A 12,675-nucleotide genomic window follows, 5' to 3' on the forward strand; every position below is an offset into this window, starting at 1 on the left:
AAGCAAAACTTCAGATATTTTTGCCTGAAGTTTGGCCTGACTTGCAAAGGCAATCACGCAAAATTCAGTTCATAGTGCAATGACAAACTTCAGTTCAATAAAACTACAGCATGTTTTGGCTGAAGTTTTTGTTTTGTAATTGCTGAACTTCAGCATTCTAGGAGCTGAAGTTTTGTTTTGTAATTGCTGAACTTCAGCGTTTTAGGAGCTGGAGTTTTGTTTTGTATTTGCTGAACTTCAGCATTCTAGGAGCTGAAGTTTTTATTTTATATTTGCTAAACTTCAGTAGTCTCAGAGCTAAAGTTGTGTTCTGCCTTTCATTGAAGTTAGATGGCTTTAAAATATAACTTAAGCTAAATTGTGCTGAAGTTTTAACTGATTTTTTTGATAATGTTCTGAAGTTATTTTTCCTATCTTTTATTTTTTAGTTCTACAGCCCTTTTCGGTCGTTTTTCCTGCGGATGATATCATAAAGCAAGGGGTAAGATAATTCCAAGAGATCACGAGAGCAACTATTGTGTATAATAAATTTCACATGCATGTGCCATTCGTATGGCAGGTAACTTGGAAGAGAGAGAAGGATGGATCAGGAAAAGACACAAATCACACCTACTTTAACCAGCTTATGGAGTTTTATTTACTCGTCCTTCAACATAGAATATGGTAGTTGATAAGATTTAATAAAAACTTTACATATCCAATAAACAATACTTATACAAAGTCTCATGTGTTTGAGAGAAAAAAGAAGAAGAGGAAAAGAAGAGGAGGAAGAAAGGAGCGCATAGGTCAGGAGGAAGAAGAGGAGGCATCTGAAGTTGTCAAAATTAGGGTATACGTCTTGCATCTAATATTGCTAATCACGTTTAAAAATATGGAAAGATTTTTGCATGTGATTCTTTGAGAGAAAGAACCTTATTTATTTGGTTTTTTAATTTTTATATGTGTTTAACTAGTTTTGGTAAGTGTATGACTAAAGGCTGGTAAGTTGAGACTTATTTTAGACATTTGTGTAAGTTTCCCTTATTTGTATTCATGGACCCGCTATTAGATAAATACTAAAATTAAGCCGAGACTCGAGGTCCAAAGCTTCAGCCCGAAAATGAGGCCTGGGCTCCGAGTTTTCTCTCTTTCCAAGCAAGCACAAAAGGAGCTCCATCAGCCCATGTAGTTTCTGGATAGTTCTGGACCACATCAGCTGACCCGGATCCGATTGATGGCGCGGCTTCCTTTAAGTTTTCCTTTCACACATGAATTAGGAAAGCCGACTTGTAATTTGTTCTGTCTTATTGCCCAAGCCAGCACCTAAAGTCTAACTCTTATATATAACCATGAAAACTCCATACCGGGGAAACAGAAAAAGAAAAAAATCTGTCAAGGAAGAGAAGAAAGAAAAGCAAAGGAGAAAAACATGGGAGGAGGAACAGAAGCTTTTCCAGATTTAGGAAGCCATTGCCAACATTTTGATTGCCGTCAGCTCGATTTTCTCCCCTTTACCTGCGATGCCTGTCAAAAGGTTTTGCTACTTTTTCACCTCTTCACCTCCCACACACATAGGATTTTGTGAAAAGCTCCAAAATTTATTCCTCAATTATTCAAAATGTTTGACTTTTTCCGTTGTATTTTGAGAATGATCATATTCTTATGGTTAGCAAACCTTCTTGTAATTTTTTTTTTTTAAAACTTTAACGAGACTCTGTCTGGAATGAATTACACGTATCAAAATACTTTAGAGATAAAATCAACATATGTTATACTTTAAGTTAGAGCTTCGTTAAAAGACAGGAGTAAATTCGTGATAGATTTGCTAACATAAGTGTACTATGATTCCAAAGTATAACCGATATTTCGTATAGTAGTTTTTTTTTACCCTCTTTTACCTCTATTCAATCTTCCGTGCAGGTATTTTGTGTAGAGCACAGATCATGCAAGTCTCATGAATGCCCAAAATCCGATATTAACAGCCGAAAAGTTTTGGTTTGCGAAATCTGTTCCATGTCTATTGAAACCACCGGCTGCCAAGGTGAAGATGATAAAGCGATATTGCAAAAACACGAGAAATCTGGGGATTGTGATCCCAAGAAGAAGAAGAAACCTACCTGTCCTGTGAAGAGATGCAAGGAGATTTTGACATTCTCAAACACCAGCACTTGCAAGAGTTGCAGGATTCAAGTTTGCCTCAAGCATCGGTTTCCTGCTGATCACGCCTGCAAACGGAATTCTTCATTATCCCAGCCGTCAGTTAATAACAAGTTTTTGATTGCTCTGGCTGCAAGGAGTGGGAATGATTGTGGGAATAAAAACCGCACATCAACTTCACGCCCCACCACACCTTCTGTTAAAGCTTGTTGATTGTTTCAGAGAGATTGCTATACATTTATCAATTGTCATTTGCAATTATTACTATCATTTTAAGTGCTCATTAATTTGTTTAAATTGTTTTTTTTCTCTTTCCAGAACAACCCTAAAAAACCACAAGGAGGGAACAATCTTAAATTCAGAACAGCATCCTGCCATGTTTTCATTCTTTTCTCATACGCTTGATGAATAGCACTTCCTCCATTTCAGTTTATATGGTCATCTTTGATAAGACGCATAGTTTAAGAAAAGATTCTCCTCTTGAACAATTTTTCTCTAAAATAAACATCAAACACAGAAAATGATGTAGCTATTTTTCCGCCAAAAACAAAGAGAATTTCACTGCTATACACAATATTCTTCCAATACTCCGGCATTTCGACACTGCCCACTATATACATTTCCCAGGAACAACCAGTTCAAAAGCTTCAGCTGCAAAACAATTCCAAGCATTGCATTCAACAAACATAACTACCTTCCTACCACCTGCGTCATTGCTCTTTTATTTTGGGGAAGCATAGCTAGGAGAATCTTCTTCCTCGGTCCCTGCAAATACCCCAGAGTGCAACAATTAAGAGCAAGTATTATCAAAAATTGAAGAGGCACTTGGAGCCCATTGTGCCTTTTCCACACCCTAGACTACAATTCACGTATGAACAAAGAGAAGTTAAGCCCCTCTCCACACCCCCAACGAGAAAAGTATCCGTTTCTCTTCTGTTGAAGAGAATAGGTCATTGTGCTTAGCAAAATCATCATATATTGACTTGCATTCGAATTTGTAATGATTTTTTTTCCCAAAATAAGATGACTGAAATCACAATTACCATAGGTATCCCCAACTCCTTCAGGTCACGGTCCCCCATTTGCTTCAATGCCGCCATGTCTATCTGCGATGGGTAAATAGACTTCACTACGAAAAGATTTAAACTAGGATCTCTCAAATTCTTGGTGAAGTATATAAAACCACTCAAATGACAACAAAAATTGATGCATGGGAACAAACAAATAAAAGAGATGTACTGATTATAAAGTTGAACTATGTCACAAAGGTATGGTTGGGCGAAACAGAAAATGCTTGAGAATGTTACGGGTTAATGGCACACCTTTTAATAGCGAATAGCAATTAGGCAGCTTTCCTCTACACAATGACACATCAAGATAACAAGTAATAATCTCGGATTAGAAGGCCATGATGAGCATATGGAAAAAAGGGAGGATATTATACGAGATTAAGAGCTTGATATCGTGATCACAATAAATAAAAAACAAATATCGAAAGATTTGTCATGTCACATGTTCATAGCACATTACACAAGGTATCCAGCAGTAGCTGTCCAACTTCTCTGAATAGTGAATAACGTGCTAACTGTAGGATATGGGTGCAATAGCGATCAACTAGCTCTTGATCAAACAAAGCCTTCTTTACAAAGAAATAGAAGTTCTCCATCCAACAATGTGATACAACTTAATGCATGATGTTGTTACTTTTGCAAAATACTAGTTCGGCCTTTAAAGCTTCTATGCCACAGTACCAATATTGATAATAAAAATGTTCACAAGGCTGAAATATAATAACAAATAGACCATGACAAAACCAAAACACATGATTCATCAATTAACAAGAGTACTATTCACCTCCTCAGCTTGAAAGTGGATAGCATACTTTCCCAAACCCAGGGAATTTAATAGACTGACCACGGTCACGGGCGGTTGATCCTGTACAACACCAGATAGAAAATATTAAGATCTTTGCATAAACTCATGTCCATTTTCAAATATTTATTCTCTTTTCTCCTCATTCCACGCGTAAAGGGCAATAATACAACTATAACCACAATAGCTGTTAAATGGTGGAGTATGAAAAAAAACATAAAGCATGAAGAATAACAACTAATTCGGTCCTATTTAACAGGCAATGTAGAAGAAATTGACATGGGAATAGACAATTTGGTTTCAAAAGCATTAGAACCCACAATACTTTCAATACTAGGAACATCGATGCAAACAATGCCTTGACACTTCCTATATGTTGCAGGCAGGGGAATAACAACGTGATGAAAAATCGTTCTGATAATAGTAAAACAACAGAGAACTATTTTGAACGAGCATTAGCAACCTAGGCCTTTTTGAACATGGCCTAACAATGCCATACCTACTCAACTTTCATCAAACATTTGATATTCAAAATATAAGCAGTGCTAAATTTCAGCATACAGGGAAAATATAGGCAACAATCTGGACAGACGAAACCATTTGTTAAAGTACTAGGAAGCATGCCAGATGTGCACTAGAACCAAGCAAGAAGAAACATCTATCGCCATAAATGATCTACTAATTTAAGTATGTTGTTTGTGGTGTTCTCCAGAAAGACAATAACTAAAGAGGTCAAACATCATGATCTTGAATGTCATATAGAATGCCTAATTTTGCATTCTCCGGTTGAAGTCAAAATGTAGTGTACGTGATACAAGATAAGACTAGAACTGTACCACAAATAATACAAGATAGAAAAGCAGTAAATAAACAATAAGTCGGTTCCTACAGGATATGAGCTTTGTAGCATGCTTCCATTTGCAGAAGAAAGACCTAGCATCGATTTCCCGGCATCTAGTGTGGACCTCATGGTCATAGGGGTAAGACCTTTTAATGAGGAAGGGTTCAGGTCAGCTCTCAACATACCAACTGCTCTTGAGGTTTCAGCTGGCCTTATTGATAGTACATGCTGAGCTGCAGTGATATTGCTTGGTGACAAGATCTCTCTAGAATCTTTTGCAAGTCTATTTGGGGATCTTGGTCTTACACCACCATAAGTCTGTGATGCATAGGAGGATCTCATTGCCTCCATCTGGTGCAACTCACTAGCTCCAGATGATCGTTGGCCTACAGTGACAAGCTTCCTATGAGACTGTTCTGCCGATCGAACATTTTCTGCCATCATCTTATGCTGCTCTTTTTTTCTTTTTTCAATCTCCAGAATAATTTCCTTTTGCCTTCTTCTGCGTATTAGTTTCAGTCGGAGGTCATTTTGCCCCACCCTTACATCTTCACATAGCAGAAACAGTAGAAAATATCAGGTAATGTGATAGACCAAGGACTAACACGTGAAACAGAAAGATATTTATCAAAAGTTAAAGAACCAAAAAAAAAGAGATGAAACCAAAAGATAATTAAGATAATACCATTAGGGCCACCATATCCGGAATTCCCTGCACGATTCCCTGCACCTCCATACTCCCGCACACTTGAAAAAAAATGGCAGCAAAACTACCACTCTCAGATAAAATGATAATCAATTCAATCTGAAGCAACTTTAACTTTCACAATGTCATCAGTTACCACAGAAAGATATAAGCATTCAGTATCACTGTTACCAATAGTTTAAATATAATGTGTTCATAAGTCTCTGATAGTTTTACTATCATCTGAATCAGTCAAAACATAACTAAAAAAATAAACAGCAGACACTAGCTCTACCAAAACTATTAGACAGAGCAACAATAATGATTGTACCGTTTGCGAAGTGATAGAGAAGGATCCTCAGAGTCAGTCTTATAGGTCTCTCCTAGTGATCTTTTGCCTCCTGACAATCTTTGTTGACCAAAACCAGTTCCCTGAGAAGCTGACGATCGCTTCACCACCTTCTTCGGATTTTAAGAGTCGCAAAAATGTTTAATTAGGAACATTGAACCCTAAAAAGCAACTAAGTAGTAAATTCCTAAAAGGTTTAACTCTGTAAAAGAAAGGCGAAACTAAATTCCAATAAGAGAGGAACATAAGTCTGATGCTTGATAAACAACATTCTGATGCAAAATAAGAGTGAAAAATCGAGAAAGCTCACTTGACCAGAGCGGCCCAATGTGATAGTAACCTGAGGCCTTGACATTTTCGTTTGTTTGAGATGGTCTCAGCTAAAGCACAGCTAATAACCTTTTGGATTGATCAAATGCTTTCACAAAATCTGCAAGGAATACAGCTAAAAGATTAAATGATCGAGAGTCAAAAACGAAGGAACCCTAGAATCGCATTTGACGAAGAATCAGATACCTGGTTTTACTCCATAGTTCCGGACTTGAGTCTTCACTCTTCAGTAAGGTCGCAATAAGATTTGTGTTTTTTGTCTCTCTTTTCCCCCATTTATTTGTCGAGAGCGCGTCCACCGTAGTCCCATGACACGCGCCACAGTATTGTGCCACGCATACTTGGCAATACTACATGTTTACTATTTGTATTAAGTACTACTAGTAATAATAAGTAAGAATGTACATAATTTAGTACTAATAATATTTATATATCTATTAAATTGAAATATAGTGAGAATAAGTTTTTACCCTACAGGACATGCCATACATGCCACGTTGCTTGGCAATGCTGTACTATTTACAATTTTCACCAGCGTAAATAATTCAGTATTTGATCCCACGAGCAGTTAAATTTTGACTATAATTTCTGCTTCATCGTTAAAACAATTATTACTTCTTCTTCCCAACTTCCTTTCAATAAAAGTCTGTCAGCCAGGTAACTGTGAAGAAAGTGTTTTTAAACTCTAAAATGAAGGTATGTTGGTCAACAAGGTGAAAGAACTCGGACAAATCCTGATTTTAAATGAGACGGGTTCTTTCCTTCCCTGTCCAGTAAAGTGTACAAAAGTGGTTTCGTGTTCCACTGAGATAGAACCGTAGAACAGACTCGTGTATTCGTTATTCCTTTTTTATGGGTCCTTAATGTTATCAAATATCAATGGTCTTCTTATTTTCCCCTTTTACTTGGTATAAACTCTGTGCTTTATGTTTTTTGTTTTCTCCTTGTTCTCGCTAACAGAAAAACCTTAAAACGCTAATGATGGATAAAGAATCTCTCCCTCATGTCATTTGAGCAGTACAGACCAGTAAATCATACCTGGAGGAAGCGCATACAAGTCCACGATACATAATTGACGTTGAATATAAACGGGCTTACGTTGAGAAAGTGAATGATGTATTTTAATTTTAAATTTAACGCATCATGCACCAGAGATTGAACTACAGAAAGCATCATTTGGAAATTATAAAAGCCAGTTTCGATCCAAAATCAAGATTTGCTTTAGCTGAGGCCACCCAAAATACCCCATACGACTCATACAATCTTGACGCATTAGAGGACGGTTAGAATACATCGCACTTCTAATCACCCACCCAAGCTCGTTTGACACCACACAATACACTGGCTGGGATTTCAGCAACATGTCACATCAGAATTTTGATCGTTGCTCTTCATCTACTACTCAAATATACATGTACAACAAAAACGTAATGTTCATAGCAAGCAAAGTATATGCCGGAGCATCACATGTTTGCTGTTGTTTCCTTAATCTCCTCCATAGAAATCGCCTGCGAAGCAGAAGCCAGAAAACTCACCTTAGTAGCAGATATAATTGCAAAAGCGACACTAGCAAGTTATGAGGCACAAACAGCATATAATAGTAACCCTTCCTCCCGGAGTCTGATATATCAAGAATAGAGTAAGCAAACTCATGCTATCATATACCATTATTGAAAAACTGTCGCCAATTGCGACTCCCATTTTCTCTTATCAAATCATTCCCTCATTCTTATTAACCCACATGACCAGAAGTGACCTACCTCACTAGATAGCACAGTCTCCTCTCAAGGTAGCCAAAAAACGAAGGAAAAGAGCACCTGACCAAATACCCAACCTAAGAAGGTAATTAGAAATCAAGCTGATGTACCTGTTCCTCTCCAGCAAAATCATTATCAGGTGTGAGAAAAAGCATGCAGTGGCACTCCTTCCTGTAATGCAAGTTTTAAGGAGGATAAGAAAGACAATAAGGCAACAAAAGTAGACTGATTAAAACAGAAACTTAGTACGAGATTTTATAGATGATAAAATACTAGGCCGTAACGTCCACGGCTACTTGGATTGACACAATACAGACTAAAATGGATATGACGAGATATACATGATGACACACATAATTGAAGAGGAGCCTTGGCGCAACTGGTAAAGTTATTGTCACGTGACCAGGAGGTCACAGGTTCGAGCCGTGGAAACTGGAAATAGCCTCTTGCAGAAATGCAGGGTAAGGCTGCGTACAATAGACCCTTGTAGTCCGGTCATTCCCCGTACCCGCGCATAACGGGAGCTTAGTGCACCGGGCTGCCCACACATAATTGAGCTAGAAATATTGAATGTCAAATGACACAAAGGTAACAGACAAGTTATCCCTAAATTCATGCACCCATAAGCTGTAGTTGTTGACCAAAGTCTCTCATGCATTCTAAAGATTTTATTATTCAGATATCCAAGGTCTGGAAACTCAAAGAAAATAACACCTAATGAAGCCTCATCTGTACCAAAAAGTTGAAGGCAAACCCAACATCCAGTATCTCCAGGAGAAAAGGGGGGAAATATCATTACAGAATACAGAGAATGCAGAATATTGATTTTTTACTTACGAGATCTTCAAGTTCTGCTTTTCATTTTACCCCCAGCAAGCAAAAACGAAGTATGATTACCAGAATACAATCAAGTCTATAGATACAAGAAAAAACATCTTACCTCTCTCTCATCGGTACACATGGACAATTCCAGAAGCCCTGCTGCGCTTCTGCAGCTTTGTCATCATAATGCCTGGAAAGTTAAAATGATAACAACATGGTAATAACAATTACAAATACTGTAGTAACTGGTAAGGAGTAAAGCATGAAAACCATCAAAACAAATGTGTTAGGACTTAGGAGCGAATATTTACCTGCAGGGGCAGAGTGGCGCACCCAATGTATCCTTGTGCTCTGCCAATCCCTAAGCATATGTCAACAAATACCATTAATTAAATCCTGTCCTCGATGTAAACACAGATGTTTCAATGAGGAATAAAGACCACTGGGTTTTCTAACAAGAGCAGTACTAAACTATAAACCACCTATGCTCCACCTAAATGGAAATTGGAACCTAATATTAAGTTTACAAAGACATAAATGAATGTCTTTCATATGTGCCTAAATCAGTCAAACATGATATGCTTGTTACATGTATTTCTAGTAAAACACCTTAATAAGTTGTGAAAGTTAAGGAGTTCCTTGACACTTATCATTCTTTTTTTACTTTCTTCATTTCTTTTTTTGTGTGTGTGTGTGTGTGTGGGGGGGGGGGGGGGTTAAAGTAACACTTTCTTTTTAACTCTCATATATTAAGATAGCTTTCTTAGAAAGACCAAGAGAAAATTGAACTAAAGTTGTATGGTTCTGTTATTTTTCTTTTAGAAAGGTAACAATTATTTTAAAACAATAGAGACCGGAAATTGTACGGGTCTCTGTAGCAAAAATTACTTTTCAAGAATAAGGATATTCCGGTTAGTCGTAGTATTCTATGAATCTCGACTTGGGTCCTGTAAATTACTAATATTCTTTTGTCTCAATATTATTAATATTTACGGCATCTCTATATGACGCATTTATTCATGCTTAGCCCACAAACTTCTTAAATAACTTCTCGATTCAAATTTCTGAAAAGGTGATATTTCCATTCTTTGTGGAGCAACATAATTTAGAAAACTTTGTAAGACAAAAAACATCCAACACCGCCACACCGGAAGGGAGAAGTCATTATGACTATCAAATAATCAAATAAAACTAATACTACAACTACTAGCTATCAAAGTAATAAAAGATACTCCTAAGGGAAGTTCCATCACATGCTTGGAAACACCCTTACATTTTGAAGCTCTATAAAAATCCAATAGGATACTTACACAGCTGCATATAATATTCACTTCTTTCCATTGAGAAGTATGTTTTCCATAGGTTACTTTTGATGTCGCTGAGGCTTTAAATCATTTTCTTGATTTTGGATTTAACTTCCCGCTCACCTTGGTTGCTGTTAACTGTTATTGTTCTTGGCATTGCGTTGTTATCATTGTTGTTATTTATTGTTGGGGTAGCTATTATTATCAATAGGTAAATGATGGATGTAACCCAACACAACCAAGAACACCAAGATGATCCTCAACTTCCCCAACACAATCTAGAAGAGCACCCTTCCATATTATCAAAAGACTTCTCTTTATCCACTCCCTTGTCCTGTTGATATTGGGGCTTCTAGTTTCATAGCTGTCTACTAGCCATTCCATGGTTTGCTATAACATTACAACTTCCTCGTGGCTCTTCATAAAGAAAGGATTGCATTCCATCCTGTCCCACCTCAAAATAAGGACAGCATGTTTGATTGATCTTTGTGGTTGGCTTGTACTGCTCAATCTATTAACTGTCACTTTTCTGAAACAACTAGCGATATATCCTATTCATCTATCTTGGTTATGAGATGATAAATCTTTTTACTTGATTATTAAAATTTTCTCAACTTTTATTCCCTTCTTTGAGCCAAGATTGGCATTTTATACATCAAGCCACCCCTTCTTTTGCATTGTTCTCTGTTCTTATTCCTCCTCTTATACCTCTCCTTTATTATATAACTAGACTTTGTACTACAGTTCTCTCTCATCCTCATTTTATGTCTTTTGATATCCCCTCGGTTCAAGGATTTCCACATATATGCTCGCCAACCAACATAGAAGCGTGCTTCTACAAGATACACAAAAACACACCTCAACCTAAAACATATTAACTGAAGGATACCTAGGCAGAAGTGACCAACTATTCAACCTTTAAAACCAAGGTAGCACTTTCTTGACATCAAGATATTAGTTTTACAGTAATTTACCAGCTAACAAAGAAATACCAAAGTTAAAATAGTGAATTTGACATTGACCTACTTTGTAGTTGCTAATGCAACAGTCACAAAATTATAGAGGAAATAACAAAACAACATTAAGCAGCTATTGGAGACAGATTTCATGGAGACAAAGGCACCTGTCCCAAATTCAATCCCTAAGACATAATCTCAGCAAGTGAAATAAAAAAGAATAATCAAGTGCCAAGAGATAAAAATGGGAAAACATGAAATGAAACACACGCAAAAGTCATAAACATACAAGTACATATAGGAAATGCAGAATAGAGGTTATTACTACAGCAGCTGTAAGCAATCGAATGATCATTAAAATAAATGTGAAAGGGAAACGAAAGTACCTTGATAACCACAGAAGTCACCCCTTTGTCCATGCAGAAATATGTTCCAGACCTACGAGCATACTGCTCCGAGAATTTCCTCATGATTTCGACAGATTTCTCTGATGGTTCCACTACATATGCAAACAACACGCGGATGGAATTAGTCATTTCAGTTAAATTAATATGATTAACTTGTACTGATTTTGTTGATTTAAAATTCACAATCAAATTTTGATGCAGCTGAATGGAGGCGTTATTTTCATTTCGTGGAAGAAATCACAAGTAAATCTAAAGATGCTTATTTGTCGTGATTAAATGAGTCCTCAAGATCTATATTAGCAGTATAGACATTCTAAACTCGAAACCAAAAATGTTTAGCAAAAATTTAAAAGCTCGAGGAATTCGAACATCTAATTAGCCTCCATGGATCCAATTGCAGGATGCTCAATTCAGCAATTGGATCAGAAATCTGTTGCTTGGCTAAATTCCGCCCGCACTACCCGCAGGGGCGAAGCTATGTTGGCCCAAGGGACTGAATTTCCTGGCACCGCCACTAACTACCCGGGTTCCGATCCTAACAAAAACAAACTTACTCAGAAGTATGTGTTACCCGCACACATTTACCCGCACTTCAACTGCAATATGTGTTACAGAAAGGAAATGAGAAGAAATAATGACTGTGAAGCTGAAAAATGATTACTTTTAGCTACGGCGACGTCGCGACGAGTAGAAGGCTTAGGAAGAGTAGCGAAAGATGAAATCCCAAAGCCGACGCTGTAAGAGGTGGACGCTTGAAGAGTTCTCATGGCGGAATCCGGCAGGTAATCGCTTCGTGTTGTATGTATTTATCAGTCCTAGTTTTCGATTGAGTCAAAGTATGATTCTGTGAACCACCACAACTTCGGAAGGAAAAAGATCTCTTTCGTACAGCGTGTATTGATATTTATATACTATCCCTTTGTCCTTTTTATTATTTCTCCTAATATGTATGTGAAGAAAAATTAATTAATTAGTACTAAGGTTCGTGAGCGCCACTCGTTGCAATATCGTCGGAGAAAATTACAGAGCCACTCGGTTCACCCGCTTCCGTTCCTTACTACGCTACGGCAACTTCCCCTGGGCTTTTGGACTTTTTTTCTCTGGATGGGCTTTTGGACTTGGTCCATACTCTTTTGGGCCTACACCATTCTAAATGGCTTGCTATTTAGAAATTAGCTAGTGCATCTGCGTCCTGAATTTTAATTTTTCAAGACAA

The 12,675-nt window shown here is 37.3% G+C and overlaps 3 protein-coding genes across 4 annotated transcripts; 1 reads left to right on the top strand and 2 right to left on the bottom strand.

Moving 5' to 3' along the window:
- The first annotated feature begins 1,296 nt into the window (after positions 1–1,296).
- On the top strand, positions 1,297–2,433 carry LOC107817807 (zinc finger AN1 domain-containing stress-associated protein 12). The gene is made up of 2 exons (XM_075234673.1): positions 1,297–1,513; positions 1,900–2,433. Exons 1-2 carry the CDS (start codon positions 1,409–1,411, stop codon positions 2,347–2,349), a joined length of 555 nt encoding a protein of 184 aa, XP_075090774.1. The 5' UTR covers positions 1,297–1,408; the 3' UTR covers positions 2,350–2,433.
- Positions 2,434–2,534: 101 nt separating this feature from the next.
- LOC107817806 (uncharacterized) lies at positions 2,535–6,535 on the bottom strand. 2 transcript variants are annotated; one of them, XM_016643684.2, is made up of 8 exons: positions 6,400–6,535; positions 6,194–6,313; positions 5,866–5,993; positions 5,535–5,596; positions 4,898–5,397; positions 3,991–4,071; positions 3,180–3,242; positions 2,535–2,901 (listed from the first exon to the last, which is right to left on the bottom strand). In XM_016643684.2, exons 2-8 carry the CDS (start codon positions 6,236–6,238, stop codon positions 2,827–2,829), a joined length of 954 nt encoding a protein of 317 aa, XP_016499170.1. In that variant the 5' UTR covers positions 6,239–6,313; positions 6,400–6,535; the 3' UTR covers positions 2,535–2,826. The 2 variants fall into 2 exon arrangements, with proteins under 2 accessions (XP_016499170.1, XP_016499169.1); XM_016643683.2 differs by having other exon boundaries at positions 5,866–5,996.
- Positions 6,536–7,368: 833 nt separating this feature from the next.
- On the bottom strand, positions 7,369–12,434 carry LOC107817805 (ferredoxin-thioredoxin reductase catalytic chain, chloroplastic). Its single transcript, XM_016643682.2, has 6 exons — positions 12,121–12,434; positions 11,439–11,551; positions 9,104–9,153; positions 8,911–8,982; positions 8,081–8,141; positions 7,369–7,721 (listed from the first exon to the last, which is right to left on the bottom strand). Exons 1-6 carry the CDS (start codon positions 12,224–12,226, stop codon positions 7,677–7,679), a joined length of 447 nt encoding a protein of 148 aa, XP_016499168.1. The 5' UTR covers positions 12,227–12,434; the 3' UTR covers positions 7,369–7,676.
- Positions 12,435–12,675: the final 241 nt, after the last annotated feature.

Source organism: Nicotiana tabacum, chromosome 17, assembly GCF_000715075.1.
Source record: "Nicotiana tabacum cultivar K326 chromosome 17, ASM71507v2, whole genome shotgun sequence".
In the NCBI taxonomy this organism is placed as follows: domain Eukaryota; kingdom Viridiplantae; phylum Streptophyta; class Magnoliopsida; order Solanales; family Solanaceae; genus Nicotiana; species Nicotiana tabacum.